General features: G+C 43.7%; 1 protein-coding gene across 16 annotated transcripts in view; it reads left to right on the forward strand.

The window, feature by feature from the left end:
• The window catches only part of RGS6 (regulator of G protein signaling 6), a 257345-nt gene that overhangs the window by 214948 nt on the left and 19599 nt on the right, over nt 1–22798 (forward strand). For 14 of the 16 annotated variants that reach the window (XM_068193298.1, XM_068193299.1, XM_068193301.1 and 11 more), the window contains 2 exons: nt 3229–3415; nt 19062–19151. In XM_068193298.1, coding sequence (XP_068049399.1) covers nt 3229–3415; nt 19062–19151 — 277 coding nt within the window. Of the gene's footprint in view, nt 1–3228; nt 3416–8951; nt 9129–9347; nt 9492–19061; nt 19152–22798 lie in introns of those variants that run through there. The other 2 variants (XM_068193300.1, XM_068193307.1) reach the window with 2 other exon arrangements.

The following is a 22798-nucleotide window of genomic DNA, read 5'->3' on the forward strand; positions in this document are numbered from 1 at the left end:
CGTATTTTGCCTCCTGATCAGGATTTTAAATTAATTTTTGTTCTACAACGTACCTCAGAAGAAACCACTCCCCCGCTACTCAACCTGTCCTTCCTCAGCAGCCTTTTCACTGGGGGACATCTTTGAACAGCAGTTACCAAGCACCTCTGCAGTGCCCTGCAGGGAGGCAGAGCGCTCACACTGTGGTCCGGGAGCTCTCTGTGCCTTGGGGCAGCTGTGGAGGATAAATGCCATTGTGGGATATCTTCTGCAAGTGGCAGCAGTTTAATTACAAGTTGGATGAGGCTGGAATGGTTTTTGCCACTGACAGCACTTTAGGATACCATATTATCAGCCTTCTCCAGTCCTTACATGCTGTTTTATAAAGGACAAAGAACCTGTGATCAATGCTGCTGTACCCTCTGTGCAGACAGTCCCTGTGCCAGTCCTGCTCTGCTTAAAGGACACCTGTGGAGAGGACACACAAGGACATCTCCCTTCTCCCCCGCCCTGTGCAAAGGTGTCCGCTGGACATCTGTCTCCTACAGAAAGAGAGGAGGCAATGCAGGATTTTCACCTGACTCCTTGTGAACTTGCAGCTGGGCTTGTGCTTCCGAAATTGCAGGAGTGATTCAGGGAGGGCATTTGCACTTTATAATTGAACAGAATTTCCAGCACAGTCATTGTATGTCAGCTCCTTTCCTAAGTAGAAATACCTGCTTCTCTCTTGTAAATGCTATAAATCCCATAGGAAGCCCTGCTTACATGTTGGCTTCAGGTTGATTCCTTGTGGCAAAGCATTTGCCTTGGAGTTGAAGCTGTGGGGCTGGGTACCCCTCTTTGATGTTACTTGATTTTCAGATGCCAGCTATAGTGAATAGCTTTGAAATTGTTACCAAGACAAAACTCCCCTTTGCCTTGAAGAGGACATCCAGCCTTGGGCATGAATTCACAATTTCTTGCAGTAAAAAGAGCTTGTTCTTGTTACTGTCAGGTTGGTCTGGTTGGTTGGTTTTCAGATTGAGCCAAATGGTTATTAAAATGGATGGTGCTCCTGTTCTGGCAAGCTGTCACTTCACAGCGTTCCCAGTTCTCTCACAAGCGTGCTTTCCCAGCCCGCCTCCCCGGCTCCAGGGGCAGGAGATAAGCCAGAAGAAAAGGTTCTCTCTAGCTAAGTGTTTGTCTGAAGTGTCCCAGCTACTCTGGAATGATTAGCATCTTTTCTCCCTATGCCTTTTCTGCATTTACATGTTCCTATTACATCTGAAATTGAATGATAAAGTATTTTCAAATAACGGAAGCCACATATGGCATCAGATTACAGTGCTGTGAGTGCCACCCTTTACTTTCTGCATGCATGTGATAAGTGGGGGTGTCACTGCTCAAATGACAAGTCAGGATATCAGGTGCACTTAAACTCTCAAAGATGGAAAAGGACCAACCATGCACACTCCTCCACCAACCCCAGATACTCTACTTCAGTTCATAAAATCAAATGTCACCTTGGTAGAACCACAAGTATGTGACTCTACAGGTACTGATGTAGTGTTGGAGTGTACCCCAGTCTGTTTTACTGAGCCTACCAAGGAAATGGAAGGATCTTATGATGGAATATCAAGTGGCTTGTCTGGGTCAGGGCTGTGGCATGAGGTCCCCTGATGGTCGGGAAGAAGCAGCAGATAGGCAAGGAGGATATAGCCTGGCCTTGCATGTAGTGTGGATGTAATTTTTCCCCCAAATTGACTGTTTGCCTCTCTTGCAGTTAGGATACCAGGCTAAATGGGGTAGCAGCCTCATTTGCTTGCAGTAACACCACTGATTCCACGGTGTTTAGGTACTGCTTGCAGCCATTAAGGAAGCTAGAGTCAGGAGCAGCACAGGAGTCACCAGGCTGCTGTCTCCTCTACCCACCCTCACTGCCATGGGATTTTTGTTTGGGACAGACTTTATCTTCCTCCTTCCACCATGGAGGAATATTTGCCTTAGTGGCAGCCCTCTGACTCCACTGAATCATTTGGGGTGAGAAATCAGGAGTTCAGTTACAGTTCAGTTGGTTTATAAGAGAGACACAGGATTTGCCAAATGTGCAGCTCTTGCAGATGCCCTGAACAAGCAGTGACCCAGACAATCCCTGTCTCTGCACAGTCTGCCCAGCAGAGGGAGTGCATAAGAGCAGTGCAGGGCAGGGATGGCCAAGGTGAACCCTGCCCTCCTTGTCACCCTGAACAATGGACACCTTTGCCAGGGGGTAGGAAAGAGCTGGCTGTTGCAGGTGGCTGCAAAGGTGCCTTCAGTACCTGTTTGCCCCGTAGACCTCAGCACTCCCTGCAGAGCACTATTGTGCTTGCTCAACCAGGTTGCAGGGCCCAGGTACTCAAGGCAGATAACCTTCAGGGATACCTTCTTGCTGGAAGATAAAGCTGACCAAAACAAAAGGCTACTGGGCATCATGCATCTTCTGAATTAATCATCTGAAAGAGCAATATCAGCAATAAACAAAACTAGCACCACCAACAAAATGTATTTTCTTTTTCCTAGGATGAAAGACAAAAGACATGCATGTTACTCTTGCAAAATATTCTGTGGTCTTTGTTTTCACAGATCAAGATATGGATTATGTCCTTAGTCATCAAAGGGATTATCTTCTCAGTGTTTATAAACTTAGTTTAGTCTCTAAACATAGCCTAGTCAAGAAAATACCCCTGTAAAATTGGAGTATGGCATGACAAGAGTCATCTTTTCTCATGGCATCCATCTGAATGCTGGTCAGTTTACAAGTAAAAAACAATAAATCTCTAAGTGGCATTTTTACAACTTCACACTGGAAATGATATGAATACTAAGTTTGTTTTTCATTTTACATCCCCTGTGGATGACCAATCCTGCAGTCAGGAATGATCAGCACCTTGCAGCGGGGCTGTGGGAGGCAGAGCCTACTTCTCTCCTCCAGCTGCATAGCTCTGGAGGTTTCCTGTTTGCTTACCTAATCTGACACTTCTGCAGGGGCAGTTTAATAAGAATATATCACTTCTTAAAGTCAGTGTTCTGATCTCAGCCAAAATATAAGGGGGTTGGTGTAAAAAACCTTCCCCTTAAAATCATGCTAACATGGAGAGTCTTCTGTGAATTCTAATAGATGCAGGATTTGGTTCTGTCTGGTTTAGGACTCTGCCTAGGCTTATTCCCAAAATCTTCTCTATATTTACATATTTTTCTCTTTTCTGCCCTTTTAATTTTTGCCTAGTACAGGTTTTGGTTGGCTGTCCAAGATCTCAAGAAACGACCTTTACAGGATGTGACCACGAGAGTGGAAGAAATCTGGCAAGAGTTTCTAGCTCCTGGGGCCCAAAGTGCTATTAACCTGGATTCCCACAGCTATGAGAAAACAAGCCAAAATGTCAAAGACCCAGGGAGATATACATATGAAGATGCACAGGTTCGTTTTTGGGTTTATGGAACTACTGCTAATGAAACTCTCAGTATTAATATGATATTCCACTATCACATTGTCACTGCTCACTTGTGAGAAAAAGCAGATGCACAGTTTGAAGTGACTTTGAGGATACCTATTCAAGCTGGGTAAATGATATTTTCATTGAATCTATCTGTTATAACAGGCTAAGGCTCCTCTGGGAACAAATCTACAAGACTGCAAGCTGGAGCCATGTCTCAGAGAAAGCACAGATGAAAAAGTGCTATACAGTTCAGCTTGTCTGTCTGTGCTACCTGTCACCAAAGTCTGGCATATTTACAGAATGGCCAATGTTATATCAAAACCCTGGCTAATACACTTTTTCTCTATTTTATTTATTTACAGCTAATTATATCCCCCTGCCAAACCCCAAATGCAGCAGCTCCCTTCAACACAGCTAGATATTTGTCCACCAGACAATACCTTAGAGTAATGATAGGACAGTAGGCAATGCAGTGAGCTTAATCCTTCCCTCCTAAGGCTCCAGATTTATCAGGGAAATTTTACAGATAAACTGTACATGGAAAATGCCTCCAGGAAAACATAATTTGAGAAAAACTGCTATAAGCAAAGGTAAAGCTGCATTACCTTCTGGAAAGTGAAAATAGAATTTTCTAATTTTTAAAAAAAAGAAAAACTACAAAGGGGTCATTTGGCAAATATTACTGGGGACACAATTAAAAGATATGCTCCTCATAATTATTTTTATCACAAGATGTAGTAAAACCAACAGCAAATGAAAATAATTCCTGGGTTTGAGGATTTTTTTTAATTGGCATTCAAAGGCAATTCTTCAAAATACTCCACTAACAAAATGCTTTCATCTCGAGGGAGATGTTGTAGACCACTTATACAAGGTTAGGCAATGAATTTTTCAAAGCAGTATCAAATACTCTATTTTCCTGAATGCAATCTTACTCCTTGGGGCCAGCATAGAAGGAATGTTCATGAAGTTTCAAGGCAGTCCCCTGTGAATATCAAGCAACTTAAATGCCCTTTCTAAAGCGGAGAGATATAGGACTGTGAAGACATTCTGGATAAGATATATTCTTTGCTTGGCACTTGTAGTGAAAAAGAACTGTATGCATCACCTGAAAAAAATGATGATGGCAAAATGCAGGCTAAAGTAGATAGGTGAATAATGGGGGAATTGATTAAATTGATAAGTAGAAGTACTAAGAATAAGGTAAATGTTTACATGATGAGTATTTAATTAGAAGAAGACCCGGAGGGTTTAGCCTTGAACTGATCAGTTCACAATGTAATTGCCATTCAAAGGGGAGTTGATAAAATCAAGCTGGAGCCCTGGCAGTTAGACTGCAATTTTAGCTCCTTGGGTTAATTTTATTTCAGTGGATTTTTACACTGACAGATCTCTTCAATTAATCTGTTGTGGTTCATGGACACAGAAATACGAGGCAAAGGTAGACCTTCAAGGGCTAGCTATGGTTATCTTGGAGATTGAATCTGTTGAATCCTCAGGAGAGGATAGCACAATGTGGAAGGTGAACCCAGTTACCTTCTTGGGCAGTGGGCTTGTGGTAGCTCTCCAAAGGCCAAGCAAGCTGTTTGTGACTGCTTAACTAGATAGCTGAGAAGGCGTTCTAACAAAAGCAGGAAGAAGCAGGACATTGCTGAAGGGTGTAGTGCCCTGGTAGCGTTTTTACTGGCTCATCCTGGAGAAGCGACGTTTTTGTTTGCACATCCACTTCATGGGAGCCAATGCAGATCGCCCCCAGGGTGCTGTAAATCTTCCAAGACCTGCCATGGTGTTTCTCACAGGTCAGCCCTGCCGTCGCAGAGGCTTGTCCACAAATCTGCAGCAGCTGCCTTATCTCAGCACCCTGGCACCAGGAGTCCATGGGAGCTCCCACACATCCCACATTCCTAGGGACTCAACCAGATACAACTAATCAAAACACCCTCTGTGGGAGAGGAAAATACAAGTGTTGTCCTCTCCTGAGTAGCTTTAGCACAGAGAGGAAAACAACTGAAATGTCTTTGTAAGAAAAGAACAAGAAAAAATTTAGTTTACTCAACAGCACATTCTTTGAATGCCTGCAGGTCTGAGCCACTAAGAGGAAGAAAAAGTGTTACTGATCTGAGAAAATTAGTTTGATACTCCTGCAGTGTAAGAATAGGAGAAAGCGATGTGGCACTGTAGTCATGACTTGAAAGATCCACAAAATGGCAATTCTGTATAAAAAGCACTGGAAATGGACACATTGCTGTACTTGAGAAGGGCAAGGTGTAGCAGAGCACATTCAGGCCAGCAAAGGCTTTATAACAGGAAGTTGAAAGCAAAGCATCATTTGTTATCGGGTGCTTAACAGTCTACATTGATGCGCTTCTTTGCACACCCTTGGCTCCCAGCCCCAAAGAGCTCTCCCAGATGCTGCTCAACCATCTGGTAAGGCAACTAGCCTGGATAAAAAGAGGGAGAAAAGGGGCTCTTGGCAAACATTCCTCTTGCTTCAAACCTCTTTGTCCCCAGGCCAGTCATGGTCTGAAAGCAAATGGCTCCTCTGTTTAAGAAAATCTCAGCTCCAAATCTCAGTCCCCAAAGTGCTCCTAATCCAAACCTGAATTTGGTGTGCATTTATTTCAGACATACTTCTCTCTGAGATGGATTTCTGTTCCACAGAAGCAAGTGTTGTGCCATTTACCCATCTCAGCTTAAGATACTTGCTATGCAGTGTCCCTCAGTGCTGCTGCACTCCAGTCCTGCACTGCTGGGCTTGCATAGAGCTGCCCCTCCTGCTGTGGCTCCCGCAGGTGCCATCGCCCACCCCGTGCCCAGCTCAAGCTGTGCCAGCACATCTCAGCTCTGAGCAGAGTGTGCTGTGCTGGCTCAGCCTGCATTCCCCTCCCCAGCTGTCCAGTTTGTTGGCGTCTCTGTCCTTGAGCAGCCCAGCACTGCTCCTAGCTCTGTCCTCATCATCAGCTCTGCCAGTTATCTTGGTCCGCAGCACCTTCTGTCATTTTAGTGCTGGGCCCCTTCAGAGGGGAGCCTACCAATTTAGCTGATTATTTTCTGCTCCTAAACAACTGTCCTCTGAGTAAAATATTATGATTATCATACCATTTTCACTGGGGAGCAAAGCAGCTTTTAATACAAGGGGCATCGTCAGGAAAGGTCAGTTCAATTAAACAGTGAAGTACTTAGCAGGATGTAAGCTCCCACAGGAGTTATCAGCATCATTGAACAACCAGTGTGGGGCCCTGCAATATGAAGCAGGCACCGCCAGCTCTGGAAGGTAAATAGGTTTGGGTCCATCTGAATGGCCTCTTTTGGCTAATGAAGCTGCTGACAGCCAAAGTAATTCATCTTTACATGGGAACACAGAGCTGTGAGTGTGACAATTATGGCTTAACTGTACATGTTATTAGTTTTTTAACCATTCTTTCCCTACCGTCATCAAGCATCTCCTTGCCTCTCCTGAAATATCTTTCTGCCTTCAGAAAATCTTTAATTCCTTCCTCTGTCCCTTGGTGTTAGGAGCTAGTATCACCAGGATGCATTGTGTTTCCTCACAGTAATGTTTGTAGGGACATTTAGTCTACATTTACTGGTAGGCTTCAGAGCTAGGTGTACCAGAGTCAGGTAAGCCACACAGTTGTCTTGGGAATTCCTTTCCTGTTTTCTTTGTTTATTTTTATTCTTTAATAAATAAAATAGAGTTTTAGATTGACATTCCTTTTCCTGAACTAACTAGCTGTTGTTTCTATGAAGATAATTCAAAGAAATTCAGTTCTAATCCAGGCTCTTTTAGGAATTTTAACTGCTCTTTTCAGATCCTTGGCTAATTCCAGGGCAGATTTAGACCATAATGCTAAATTCCAGGCAGCTCAAACCAGAAATGTACCTGTCCTAGATTTGAAACACAGAATAATTTGGGACATAAAGCACCTTTAAAGTTCATCTAGTCCAGCTCCCCTGAAATGAGCAGGGTAGACCTTCAACTAGATCAGGTTTCTCAGAGGCCTGTTCAACTTGACCTTGAATGTTTCCAGAGATAGGAAATCCACCACCTCTCTGGACAATCTTGGCCAGGGTTTCATTATCTTCATTGTACAAACTTTCTTCCTTAAATCTAGTCTTGAGATGCTCTCAGCATCATGTTCATGCTCTCAGCTGCCTCATGTGTAGTTCAGTTTGTTCTAGACTGTGACAGAGATACGAGTCCTTGCAGGATTCATCAGTGATTAGTTATCAGTTTGCCTTCTGGTTCTATCAGGAAGCTCAAGGTGCTGGCAGAGTTTGACAGGATCCTGCTGAATTCAAAACCAAACTCCCAAGTTTAAGCAAGGATCTCTTGGAAGTGAAATGTTATTTTTTACCAAGAAGGGAAAATGAGGGGGGACTTCTAAGTTTGTGTTTTCAAGCATGCACAGGATGTGGAAGGCCTGATGTCTATTCAGTGGGCATAGAGAATTCCTTTTGTAGGTCTGGAGTAAAATCACAACATGGAAGATGTGAAAATAATAATTCATTGTGTGTCTGTATCATCTTTTGTGTAAGAACTTAGAGAAGCATTATTCCTATTTTAAAGTTTTGTCCAGTCACCTGAGTTATGTGCATGCGTGTAAAGGACAATGACTAAGGATTGGTTAGCAGTGCAGGCAGCCAGCAAGGGGACATGGGGCAGACCAAGGTGCTCTGCCTCTAAGAGAGGATCAAGTCCACCTGAACCAGTGTTGCTCAGAGACATTGAGCCTGTGCTGTGGGGAACTGAAAGCACTGCTACATGACATCAGTATTTACAAGTGAATGGTGTGCCCAGGGCTCCTGGGGGCTTTTGACAGCCTGCACCTTCCTGTGGAGGTTAGGGACTACACAAGGGCTTGACTGTTATTCCCTTCTTCTTTGGCTCTGTTTCTGTGGGACTGGAGGAAAAAATCCTTCATTTCACTGCACTCTGGTTCTCTTCCTTGTATTTGGGTTATGGTGACTGCAGAAAACACATAGAGCCTCACTGTTGTGTGTTTATTACAATTAGAAGCAAAAGTGCAAGCTCCTGCCCTTGTGGATTTCACAAAATAACCTACAACGGAATCTAAAATCAAGAGCCCCACAAACAGCCAGAAGAGTAGTTAGGTGTCCAGAGCAAAAATAGAAAGTGATGATGGAGCTTATGCTGGTGTGCCTGGTGCTGTGCAAAGCAGGAAACAAAAGACTTGAAGCAGAGGTTTACACAGGACCAGATACTCTGTGTTACTATTTTCCTGTTTTGCTTTGTTGGGAGGTTTTTTTTTTTTTTAATGTACATATGCACCACACATCAGAAAGTACTTCTTTTATCTTCTGCCTTCCATTTTAATTTGTGGTTTAGCAGTCATGTTATATGAAAAACATCGACCATCCAGCCTTTGTCATGCTGTTCCCTTTCCGTCTCTGAAGGCATCAGGGATCAAACTACTGTCTAAGCTAATGTCCTTCTGTCACGCATAAGCAGAAAAAGGGCAAGGAAAAAGTCACAAGTGACCCCTCTCCTTGCAGACACAGTGACAGAAGGCAACAGATCTCTTCAAATGAAGGATCATGGGAATGGGGCAACAAGAACAGTCGGCATATTCCCACAGGACAATAGTCTGCCTGTTATTCAGGGTGCTGATCCTGCCAAGCTGTCTAAAACTACATGTATGAGTATTAACAGTGCCTCAGTGCCAGACATTTCCTACCTCCAAAAAATACCTTTAGATGGATTACATGGGAACGTCTCTAGCTGGCTCAAAAATTGAATTCAGCACTCAGACTCTGGGACTCTTGTGTCAGTAGTGTGCACTGTGCTTCTTGAAAGCAAGAAACAACTGCATGTCAGATCCAGAGCAAGAGAATTTCCTTTTCATGTGAAGGTCAGGAAGCTGCTGATACTGTTTCTTTTCTCCCAAATAGGGAGCAAAAGTGTTTGCAAATGCATCCTTTCATCTAATCAAGAAGCCAGAACTCCAGGAGTCTACTTCTCATGGACTTTGGGGTTATGGTCTCTTCCTGCTAAACCCATGCACTGCAGGAACACTGTGATCTTTAATTTTTTTTAAGGAGTCGTTACCTTTTTAAGTGTTCACACTCCTAATTAAGAATTTAATAAATAATCCCTGGGAAGATCTATCAGCAATGCATTTCATATCTCTGCTCAGACCACAGCAGGTATGAATGTGGGCTGTCAGGATGGGGTTTGCTGGCAAACAGTTAAAAGATTTCAATAGATAGTTGGACTCTGAGATCTTGAGTTCAACCACTTAATGGCAGCCCAAGATGACATAGCAGCAGATGTCTTACAGTCAAAATGTTGATGAGGTGTGGAAAACTGTTTATCTATCCAGTACGTGTTCTCTAGGTAGGCATCCAAGCAGAGTTGGTGTTCCCTATCTCAGCATAGCTACCTTTACTCAGAAGCTGTGTTCTGCTTGTTTCTGTAAGATTGTATCCTGCCCTATCACCATCTCCTATGGAACACAGAATGCCCCACTGAAATAGAATTTTCTTCTACTGTGTGAGGGGGTTCTGCATGTTCCTATCCTTAGTACAGTTCAGCTTTTTGGCAGGATTTTTCATGGAGGAAGTTGCTGACAGCCTACAAGTGTCAAGTTGTTGATGAAAAGGTTAAGTAGTTACACTTCATAGCTGTACCACAGCATGCACAGGAGGAAAAAACCTCATCTTCATTGCTGCAACTCCTACGTATTGTATTGTTTGGAAAAGAAATGCCAGTCTCCTGAATGCTACAGAAGGTTGTCCCCTCCTCCTAAGGCAAAACCTTTGCACTTGGGCTTTTTGCCAGTAGCCAGGATTTGGCCCATATTGAGAGAATCAGCCTCTTAGCCATGATCATTGTTCTCAAAACCTAAAGCTGCTCATATGGCGTTAGACTCCCGGCAGCCCACTCTTGTCTCCCAGGATAGCCCTTGCTATATTTAGGACTAAATCCTCCTGCAGTACCAGGCTGACCCCTTAACTGCACAGCACTCAACAGCCCTTTGCCTCTAGTCCTCTGCACTGCGTCTGCCATTGACCCATAACAGCTCTGCCCTCACATTTGTGTTTGAAGATATGAAGCAAACCAGTTGTCTCATCAATTTACAGAGGAGCCATAGCTAAATTTATGTGTTTCTTTTATCAATGTGCTTTTCCATGAAAGATTTACATTGTGTTTCCAACTATGTATCTACAGGGCTAAACAAAGGATTTCTGTGTATTAGTCAAAATGAGCTCTCATTGCTTACAGTTATCCCTCTTGCTAAGGCTCTTTCTTACATTCCTGTGCCTTCAGCCCAGCATAATTTTATTTGTGGACTGAAAAAAAATTACACTTTTTAGTTTAGCAGGGAGGTTGGTCTATAATACAGGATATTTATTCATCTTTTTTTTTCCCTTAGTAGTAAAAGCAACTTGCTTGAGTGTGAAGAAAACACACCAGCTAAAACTTGGTGTAAATTATGTGCCTTGAATAATTGAGACTGGCAAAAAAAGATTTTCCAGAGCAATGCGCTCTTGACCAAGACCCTTATGTGCCATATAGCAACCTGAAGCATTTCTTTTCCAACTATAAATCCAGGACAGCCACACAGTCCTGCAGCAGTCAGAGCACCCAGTCCTGCCTGGTCCTGCTAGATGGCAGCACTGCCAGCTACCAGAGAGGCTCCGGGAAGGGGCTCACCCTGCTTAATGCAGGCAAGCAGCTCAAACAGGCACTACAGCATTGTTGAGAAGAGTGAAATCCGAAATGCAGAGACCAGAATAAGCATATCCAGAAGCACTCTTAGTGGGGATTTGGAAACAGTAAAGGCAATTGGAATAAAAAATACATGTTTCCCTGCTTTCTCACCCTCACTGGTGTTTTCCCATCAGGTTAAATCAGGGCAAATGTGAAGGTCTCTTCTGCAGCTTCTTCACTGTTTGGCTCATCTCAACTGTGCCTGCTACCAACTACTTCAGCTTTCATAGCTGATGCAGCAATTTTTACTGCTTTTTCCAAAGCACATTTTAGCACCATCATTTAGATTGAATGCAATTGATCATAATTGCTCCTAAAAAGTGTTGTGTTCAGTTTCGGCTCAAGCAACTGCTAAAGAGGAGTAGGTGTCCTTTCCTTTCTTTGGCTTTTTGGGAGATCCTGGTGGTGGTGTGGTAAGGGGTTCTGCTGGTCAAACAGGATTTTTGAGGATGAGCTGGGAAGAGTACAGCAGAGTTAACAGGACACATCTCCAACAATCCATGGATAGCAGGTTTTGCTGACTGCAGTATGTATGTGTGCTGGCACAGGGGTTAACCTCAACTCCTTTGCCACAAATGTCTGTGCAGAGCAGAGGTGCCAACAGACAGGCACTAGGCTGCTGCCAAGTCTAATTGGAAGGTGCAGCAGTCACACACCATGTGCTTGCAGAAGTGTCTGCTTTCTCCTTCCCACGTCCTCTTTGTGCTATAGAGACAGCTCTTCCAAAAACAAACTCCAGGCAGGTTCTCAGCTGGCATCTCTTCCCATCCTTCCAGCAAAGGCCACAAGGCCTTCACTCAGGCAGCACTCTCTCGTGTGAATCTGCAATAAATTCCTCCCCAGTGCCAAGCATACAGGTGACACAAATATTAGCATTCATTGCAGTGTGCCGTTATTTATTTAGTTGTTTAATCTACTGCTTTACATTGCTTGTGGCCTTTTCTTTTAATGGATTTGTCTGACATGCTGCAAATCTCCTTTGGAGTTGGCTAGAGGTTTGGCTGCATGCTTGCAATACAAAAGGGGTCTCCAAATCAGCTCTCACTAGTTAATACCAGGTGTTAGTGACAGGGTGAAGGAGTGCTCCAAAAGAATCCAGATGTTAGTGGGATAGCTACAGCAAGGAGGTTTCTGACCAGTTTATGAAAGGCAAAGTGGACCCTTGCAGCTCAAGTGCATCTCAACAGCTATCTAGCCTTAGTGAAAACTCCCAAAAGTGAGCTAAAAATCATGGAATAGAATCATTAAGGTGGGAAAATACCCCAAAGATCATGAAGTACAGCCTTTGACCAGATGCCACCATGTCAATTAAATCACAGCACTAAGTGCCACCTCCATTTATTTCTTGAACACTTCCAGGGCTGGTGACTCCCCTGTCACCCTGGGCAGCCCATTCCATTGCTTAACCACCCTTTCAGTGAAAAAATTATTCCTGATGTCCAACCTGAACCTCTGCTGGTATAGCTTGAGGCCATTTCTTCTCATTCTGTTGCTGGCTGCCTTGGAGAAGATGCTGACCCCCACATGGCTACACTGTCCTTTCAGACAGTTGTAGAGTGATAAGGTCTCCTCTGAGCCTCCTTTTCTCCAGGCTGAACAATCCCAGCTCCCTCAGCTGCTCCTTATCTGAGTAACTTTCTAGACCCATTTTCATTGCCCTTCTCTGGACATGCTCCAACACCTCAATTTCTTTCTTGCAATGAGAGACTCAAAACTGGACACTGGACTCAAAGTGTGGCCTCACCAGTGCCAGGTACAGGGGGACAATCGCTGCCCTGGTCCTGCTGGCCACACTATTGCAGATACAGACCAGGATGCCATTGGCCTTCTTGGCCACCTGAGCACAAGCTGGCTCATGTTCAGCTGCTGTAGACCAGCTCTCTCAGGTCCTTTTCTGCCAGGCAGCTTTCCAGTCACTCATCCCTCAGCCTAAAGCATTGCCTGGGGCTGTTGTGCCCCAATGCAGGACCTGGCACTCTTACCATTGGCCTTGGCCTGTTGATCCAGCCTGTCCAGATCCCTCTGCAGAGCCTTCCTGCTCTCCAGCAGATCAACACATCCATCTAGCTTAGTGTCATCTGTGAACTGGCTGATGGTGCACTTGATCCCCTCATGCAAATCATCAATAAAGATGTTAAACAGGGCTGACCCCAATACTGAGCTCTGGGGCCACCACTGGTGACTGGCTGCCAGGATGTAACTTCATTCACCACCACTCTCTCAGCCCAGCCATTTTGATAGTTTTTAACCCAGCAAAGTGTACACCTCTCTGGTTGCTAGCTTCTCCAGGAGAAGGCCATGGGAGACAGTATTGAAGGCTTTGGTGAAGTCCAGGTAGACTTAATCCACAGCCTTTCCCTTATCCACCAGGCAGGTCACCTGGTCATAAAAGGAGATCAGGTTGGTCAGGCAGGATGGGCTTTTCCTATACCCATGCTAACTGGGCCTGATCACTTGGTTGTTCTGTACATGCTGTGTAATGGTAGTCAAGATGATCTGTTCCATAAATGTGCTAAATGGGAAACCTGTGCTTGAAGTGAGCAAAGAATTGGCCATTTCCTTATTCCTCATTATTACAAAAAGTTTGCAGCTGTGCTTAGGCACAAACAGGGAAAAATTTATATCAGGAAGTTGAAATTTAAGGGCTTTCTGGAATCTAGCTGGTGTTCAGAGTTCATGAGAACAATGTGCTTTGCCTTCACAACTCCAAAAAATTGCAAGCCTGTCACAAAATATCAAGATGAGTAAAATACTAGTGGAATTAGTGGATGTTTAACCACTGATTCTGTTCTTGTCTCATATACACAAATCAGAGGAAAGAACCAAGGTTTTCTGCTAAAAAGAAACATTCTTAACAGAGAAGGTAATTCCCGGGATCTACCACGTGTCTTATGCGAGTCAGATGTTATTATTTTTTTATCATTCAGGTTTTTTCCCACATTTTTCTTGAGTGTTCCCAGTGTTCTGCTTATCTGGCAGTCATGCCCTCCTCAGGGTCACAGTGCTTTGACTGAGAGGGGGAAGAGAGACCTGAGATCACATTGCAGCACATTGATTTGGAGCAGGTGCAGCTTTGAGATGGTTTCTGCTATCTCAGCCACCTCCTACATTCCCGTCTGGATTGCAAACTTTATTTTTTCCTCCCCCTTTCCCCTCTTGTCAGGAATAATTTACTAAGCCTGTCCTTCATCTCTTTCCAAAGGTAAAGCTTGTGGAAGGAAAATAGCCAAGAGATGCTGAACCTTATCAGGATTTATTTCCCTGCACTTAAGCTGTCAGCTGTCAGGAGTGGGATTTCCTGTTGGTTTCACATAATTGTAAAAGAGATTTTTTTGGTGATTTATCTCATTGGTTCCTTTTTTTTTTTTTTTCTAGAAGGGACAACATTTTCCTCTTTTAAATGTACTGTTTGTTCTTCTTTACATCATGTAATGGTTGTGGCAAGTGGAATGGTTATGTTGTCTGAAGTGTAACTCTCATGACAGAAGACCATATATAGAGAGTATGCTCAGTAAAGCTGGACAGCCCCCAGGACCACTGCATATTTTCCTCACCATAGAGGAGATGTGATTCAGGTGCATAAAACACAACAGAGGGTCTGCCTTCTTCTCATGATGAGATGCAATCAGATCCCATTGCCTCTGTTGCTTTGGTTCAAGAGCTGGGAAACAACAGTCATGGGGACATCTGATAGCAAACCCACTCTGCTTGCACGAGTCTTGTAAGGGATTTGTTTGCTTCCTGGAGATGAAATCCACTGCACTTAAAAAGCAGATTCTTGTGCCAGTCTCCATGTTAGACTGACATTTCCCAATGTGAACCCATTGTCATGGGGAGTATCAGTACAGCCAGCACTCATCAGCAGCATGCTGTGTGAGGGACTGAGTGACTGGTCAGCTGAAAAAGCCAGCTTGCCAGGGCTTCCTCACACACACCAAGTCAGTCCCTGTCTCCACTTGGAGCTGCCACTGCAGTGGCCTGAGATGGCAGCTCGGTGCTCAGAAAGAGCTGCAAGGCTGCAGGGGAGACCAGTGGGACACGTGATGCCTGTCAACTGCTGGACAAATCTTTAAAGACTTTTTTTTCCTGGCTTTTATCTGGTTTTATAAGCTACCTTGTTTAATGTTTTAATAGATCACTTGGGCAGTTTTGTTAGATGATTGTTTTAAATCCTTGGGTTTGCAATGTAACTCCCTAAAGGATTGCTGTCTTAGGGCTAGAGCAGGGTGCTGTGAGACTGAGCCATAGTTGGGAAGTGGTACATGGCAATAGCTGGGAGAGGCTACATCACCTAGAAGAAATGGTACTCAGCTCTTGTGCAGATAGGGCACAGGAATTTCCCATGGCACTTGTAAAGAAGTGTTGCAGTGATAATTCTGGACAGACTACTCACAGTGCAGGAGACTAGAATGTCTGCAGTTGCATTGTTAAAAGTTACACAGGTAGTGCATTTACTTTTTCTATTTAGGAAACCAGCAGTAGTGAGCTCATTACCCTGTAATAAACAGCTTAAAAATGGAGAATTATCTCAGTATAGGGATGGAAAAGCTCAAACTTCTTACCAGCACTGTCATGTAATGTCAGGGAGATTGTGCATGTTTATAAAGTGCATTGCACTAGGAAATTTCAGTCTTTAATGTGGGTGTCCTTTCTTTCCACCATGTGATAAAAAGGTGAAAAAACACCCAGCTGCTCAGTAAAATAAGAAGTGAGAGACCAGTGGGTTGCAATGATCCAAAGTGAGCTAAAAATCCATGACAGAGAAGGACAAGACAATTTGCACATGTTGCACAGAGCAACTAAATCCAAGCCCACACCTCTGCCTGTTGCTCAGGCTTCCACAGAAGAATACGATCAGTTTTTAGATCTCCAGTAGCCTTCAATGTATTTATGGAATGAGGAGCTGCTAAACACTAGCTGTAGGTTCTCCCTAGGAAGTTGCAGTTTCTAGAATACATAAGAGAAAATAGCTTGGTGGCAAAGAACAGAGTAGGCTACAGATCAAATCAAATGTTCCAGTCACTGGCTTTTCCCATCCTGCAGCTAGATTTGGTGTGTAAATGGGCTGGACACACACCACAGCCACAATTTTAGCAGAAATCTTCATGGTGCAGTGTCGGTGGGGATTTTCACTGTAGCAATGCAAGTTGTCCTGTACTGTTGCAAATTGGAAGTCAGTCTTTGCTGATCTGAGCAACTGGTTCAGATTTCCAGTAGGTGCTTCAGAAATGCAGCGTTGTAAAATAAATTACTAGTGTATCATTCATGCCTTCAGTCTAGAGATTGTTGAAAGCAAGCCCTTTGAATTCTTACAATTAAAAAGTAAAGTTTGCTTATGAAGCTATGCGTGTCTTTCCTTTTCCTATGCCCAACCTTCTTTCTTCATTAGCATTCAAAGCCTAGAAATAGTTATTCCCTGTTTGATTATATCTGTGGTGATCAGCTGAAAGGTAGCACTGTTGCTGTTTAGTGATTCCAAGATGTGAAAAGTAGAGAAAATGCTTCATACCAATTAGCTAACTGCAATGGCAGCAGAGCTGTGGCTGTGCAATAGTCCTGTTGCAGGGAAGGGCTTCAGTTAAGAAGACAGCTTGTGGTTTATTTCATCTCAGGATCAAAGCAATTCTTTTCTCCTTCTGACCACCAGTTACTGAGTTTATACTGTTTTAAGGTCAAATACATGAAGTTGTCTTGACAAGAGCAAGAATGATAGTTGTCGCTGGCATACAGGTGGGTCATATAGCCAGCCTCGTGTGTTCTCCTTTGCCTCCTTCTGTGTAGCAATGAAAACTGGCAGTTATTTTCCAAAAATGTTATCATCATGTTTCAGAGCAGACACAGTTGTCTGACCACTGGTAAAGAAACCATTTGGAGCCCAAAGACAGTAAAAAAATTAATCACATCCAGTAAAATGTCAATATAAATATCCCTGGCACCCACATGTGCCTCGGCCACAGCACCTTCCTGCCCACCTCAGCACCTGTTCCACCAGCACCCTGCACGTACTGGCTGCTGTAAAAAGGACCACTAAGAGGATGAAGGCTCTGGAGACCCCTGAGGCCCTTTACTGTTGAAGGGCTACAAGGTGCCCACTTACTCATCAGTCTCCTCATGGTCCTGGAAAAGCACCAGTTAGGTGGGTTTGTTTCCCAGGTAGTTACAAAGAACTCATTAGGAGGACATTGAGTTTCCTTGGAAACCTTAAGATATAGCAGTACAGGCAAACTGGTTGAGGTATGGTTGGGTTTAAATCAACAGAGTCTTCAGTTTATGCTAGTTGAAGTATTTAAGAGAGAATTGATGTTCAAAATCCTTATTCATGCGAGAGAATACAAACCTTTTGATGATCATATCCATGATGTGTATTATTTTCCCTCTTCTTGTCTTAGGGCGTACTTGGCTCATTCTGTCCTGCAGAAATAGAACAAATGTCCCACAGCTGGATGTCAAATCTCATGGAAATGCTGTACATGAAGAGTATGAAACTGTGCCCTACCATGTGTTTTTTCTGAAGCAAGAAGGGTGACAGTTGCTAAATAGCTTTATATGAACGATCCTATTGCAAAATTTTGTTCTGTCCTTTGGCTAGATAGTGCTGCACAAATGAGGATCTGTCAAGGCTAAAAGCAAGTATGGAAATTAACCAGTAAAAATTGTTCCACACCAGGATGTAGCTCAAAGAATACATTTATGCTGTGTCGAAGGAAAACCAGTGGCCCTCACAGGACTACACCAAATAGTGTAAGAAAGCTGAATTAAGCAGTTCTTCTGTGTACAGGCAGGTCATTGCTAATTACCCATGATGGTGAAGATAAGGGAATTCTGCTTGGCTTGTTAACACACTGAAATAAACTATGCGACTTCTGTCTGGTTTGGTTCTTCTAAAGTTCCATGTACAATGGCTTTAGGTCAGGAGAGACTATTTCATGTTGTATAACTCACTATAGATAAAACTGCTCATTGACTCTATAAAAGTGCAACGTCTAAGAGAAAGGTCCAAGGTGCCTGTTTTTCTCTTGAGCCCTTTAGTGTGTTCTCAGTCATTATTTGGTCAAAGTATTTTGATTTGATTTTCCTGGTGTTTGGGATAATATCTTTTGTAAATCCAGGGATAACTAGGAGAAAAGCTGACTGTGTTAAGGGATTCTCAGCAGGAAAGTAAAGCTTAGTGAGGAAATTAGAAAAGGGTATGTATTAAGTTCTGCTGCAATGAAATACCACTTTTTAAATTTGAAGATACACATAGTAAGTGCTCTCAGAGCAAACTAGTAACAGCAGTTTGACTTAAGACCCTAAGAGAGAGACTCATCCAATGTAACTTTATACATAGGATGTAGCCATCCACATCGGAGCTAGTCATATAACTTCCCTGCATAGTCACCACAGATCTGGACTTTTTCAGGACATTAACACCTTGGCTTACTTGAGTGCATGTCTAAAATGGAGATTATATGTGTGCAAATATCAGTTCCCCTCCAGGAACAGGAAGGGAGTGCGGAGTGATTGTTCAAGTATCTGTAACTGGTAACCTAATCTACGAGACAATTTCTGGTGTTTATTTCTTCTTTCCAGGGTAGACACTTTCTTATAATCTGGGGACTTCAGAGAGTTGCAATCTTTGCAGAATAATCCTGATGAGTGAATAATATGTGCCAGCCTTTGGGGTGAGGGCCCTCTCTTTGTTTTGTGTTCATACAGCCCCTGGCACAGAAGAGTCCTGCCCCAGGATGGACCTCGTGTACACTACCACAACACAGATAATCAATAACAGCAGACTTAATTAGAACTCTGATCAGTCTCTCTTCCTTCCAATTCTCCGTGTTTTAAGTTCCTGTGATGTCTAAATGAGGTTTGATAACAATTCTCTGTCTCTCATTCCCCCTATCCCACAGGAGCACATTTACAAGCTGATGAAGAGTGACAGCTACGCGCGCTTTCTGCGTTCGAATGCTTACCAGGACTTACTGCTGGCAAAGAAGAAGGTATCTGTTGGAAAGGACATGCTTGCATCTCTTAGCACATCTTGATTCTGCTGCTTGCTGCTAGTGTGAAAGTGAAAATATTGTTTGCTTTTTTTTTCCTTTAAGAAGGGAATGAGCACTTTTATCTTCTTCACTGGGAGCATGGCATCCATGTGCACAGCATGAGTTTTGGGGAAAACGTGGTGACCCAAGGTAAAAATAGTATGGGAAGGTGTTTGTCTTGCACAGCTGTTTCCCAAACTCAGTGCAGGCAATACAAATTGTATTGCCTCTTTGTCATGGAAAAGATGGTATGTGATACAAGAAGCAGAACCCATCAATCTGTTCATTACTGGTGTAAAATTCAGCTATTAAGGTTTTCACCTCCCTAGTCTCACCATGTGATATTCCCTTTGGACACCTTACCTATAGATCCCCCTGCAGCAATTCCCATCCTCCTTTCCCTTGCTTTTGCCTCCCCAGAGATGCTTCCTTTTCCTCAGAGACAAGAAATAATTGCAATGCATGTAGCAATCAAAAATTCCAGCCACATTGTCTCACAGGAAATATGTGTTTGAGCTCTTCTTAGCCTTTTTGGTATCTGCATGAGTTCTGCCAGCACCATGATTCTGTCAAGAGCCTCCAGATAAGGGCAGCAAAGGAGTAGTTATGTAGAGTTACAACTCCTGCCCTTCAGTCTCCTCTTTCTAAGGAGTCTAGGAGATAAGCTACTGATTTCTGCATTTGTGGCTGTGCTCAAATGCTTCCTGCAACTCCTGATTAATTCCCATAGCTCTATGTGTGTGTCTGTGTGCATGTGCATGCCATGTACATGTGTGTATGTCCCACTTGCATTTGGTTCCCAAGACTGTACATAAACTGATTCCTGACTCCTGCAGCCTGAGTGTATGGTTTCCCATCACCATCTTCCCTGCTGTTTTTCTGCTGCATTCTCTGTGTGCTGCCAAATTACATTGCATCAGCACAATACAATGAAATCCCAGTGGTATTTTTGTCCTGATTGTCATTGTGTGCCCTAAAAGTATGCATATGGTGACAAAAGGAGACAAGCCCCTCTGTCTGCTGTGCCTGAGACTACTGGCAGGTGGATTAGCAAAAGGTAGTGGAAGGCAGCAGTCAGCCTTCTGTTTCAAAATGTCTGGTCTGAGACAGCATAAACCAGTGCTGCTTACATTTAGAAGGGTTAGACCTGACTTTTTTCAGAGACTGGGGAATCAAGGAGGTGTGAGGCAAAGTCTTCTGATGGTATAAACCATAAAAGCCTCTGCCATCTTCCTACCCCCAGCAGCTTATGCCCCCCAGTCTCCACTGACCACATGAGGGTTCATGTGCTTGAAAGCCTGGAGAGCTTTCTCCTCCCAGCCAAACCCATTCAAACCAAAGGTTTATTTTTTTGTAATCCTTGTTTGCTGTCAGATCAAGCCCTGGATGTGTCAGCATGACATCCTCATCACCCCACAAACTGCCGCAGGAGCAGGTTTTGGTGTCATGTTAATGCAACCGTGAAAGTAAGAACCAAGTTTCTTTTAGAAAGAGCTGTGGGTGCACAAGTAAACAAATGAAGGCACAAAAAAGGCAGGAGTAGATCTGTGCAGATGCACCGTTCATCAGCTGCACATTATGCAGGAGAGGAGTTGGTGTTACTCCAGAGTCTGTAGAGCTCTTTGCAACCACATTACATTGTGCTGGGCAAGTGAATGTTTTGAAAACAGTAGGTACAGAGATGATGATAGAAAGAGCATGACATTTCTGTACGCTGAGCTACGTAGTCCTATCTTTAGGATATTTGCTGCAGCTTTGAGAGGCAGCCTTTTAAAATTCCTCTAAATAGCTAGAAAGCAAGGGAATGAAAAGAGGAACCCAGTGACACATCAGAGCCTGAATGGATGGAGGATTTGGTTTAGAGCCTGCAAACAAAGTCCTGGATTTACTAATATAAATAGAAATTCACTGCAGCTCTTTAAGTTGTGATGAGTACATCTCTCTGAGGCCTGTCTTTCCCCAAAGTCATTATCCTCACAAGGCTTGTATACCACACTGATATGACATAGCTTACTTTCATTACTGAAAATAAGTTCTGTCAGAAGCACAGCATGATGGACGTGGGGTAAAAAGAGTTGCTTGCACTAAGCAAATGAACTATGGCTTCAGATCCCCACATTAATGTTTTGTGGATAAATTTGTGTCATTTGGGATCTTTTGCCCTCTAGCACAGGGTTATGGCAAACAGAGGGCAGGAAAAAGGGAAAGGTACACTGTGAAAGATGGGAAAGGTTCTGTGCTAGAGCACAGAACTGGGAACCAAAAAATCTGTATTCTTTCCCGGGTTACCCCACTTAATTTCTTGTGTGAGCTTAGGGAAAAAAAAGCTCAACCCTCCCTGCCCTATATCCTCCTCTTTTTCAAAGGGCAATAATAATAGCTCACCAGAGAGATGCCAAAGCTTGATTAGTGCTTCAAAACATACTTCATATTTCTGGTATTTGTAAAATACTGTAGGTTTGAAGAGTTACTTTCTTCTGCAGTATACAATAACCACATATGTGAGAGCTTTCCCTGCCTATTCTGGGAGTACTGTAATGGAGGGTGAAGAACTTCTGGGTAGGGATTGAGATACAATGACAGAATTATGAGGGGAACATATTGTTCACACCACTAACTGATGCAAGACAGCAGACATAGGCTGTGTACAGACCAGACATACATATTTTGTTAATCCATTTTAGATGTTTTTTCTCCATTCTTCCCAGTGTCATTATTGTAAGTAACCACAGTATTACTGGCCTCAATCCTGCAGATTCATGGTGCTCAGCAGGGAACATGAGGTTGGCCTCCAGCAAGGGTGTGATTGGAAGCAGTGAGCTGCAGAGGGGAAAAACTGGGTGTGTAGCCTTCTGCCTTGAACAGAAGGCCTCCTCCCTGCCAGGCTGGAGGAGAGATGAGAGCACAGCCCTGTCCTCAGGAGGAATGGCCATATGCCCAGCCCAACTGGAGCTCTAGGCCTCCATTCCCAGCTCCCTCTCTGCAGCAGGTAGAAATCATGGATCTGCTGAAAACGTCTGTCTCGGCAGTGAAGAGCTGGATGCGCTGAGATCCTTGAGCGACTCGCTGCGTTTTATTTGTGTATCTATGCAACACGCCCTGCTGGTGCTACACAAAGTCAAGCACTGACCTGCTCCTGTCTCTGCTGATGCACCTTGCTGCAGAGTACTTACAGCAGGTAATCACCGCTGCATTGCCCTCCAGCCCTTCTCCACAGTAGCCAAAATGGTGGCTGGATGTCCTTAGACAGCAGTGATCCACCTGTCAGGACAAGTGCTGTGACAAACCTCATCAGTCAAGACAAGGAGGCATTTTGTCAGGATGACTTGGCTGCAGAGCAGGGGTTTATTCCCTGGGGAAAGAGTATTGTAGATTAGTTAGTGCACCATGGAAGGGGATGTGAGTGCACAGGAACTTTTGTTAATGGTGAAGAAGCAGCCAGACATGTGCTCTGCTAGTTATTTTTGCAGAGAAGGGAAAGGAAGAGAAGAGACCTCGAGGTACTTTCCATTACTCACTGTAAAGGTGAAACAATGACATTGGTTGGCTTCTCTGCATTAGCTGAAGTGGCAGCTGAACTGTCACAGTGCTGGTGTTCATGTCAG

The sequence above is a fragment of the Anomalospiza imberbis genome, chromosome 6, assembly GCF_031753505.1.
Source record: "Anomalospiza imberbis isolate Cuckoo-Finch-1a 21T00152 chromosome 6, ASM3175350v1, whole genome shotgun sequence".
Classification (NCBI taxonomy): Eukaryota; Metazoa; Chordata; class Aves; order Passeriformes; family Viduidae; genus Anomalospiza; species Anomalospiza imberbis.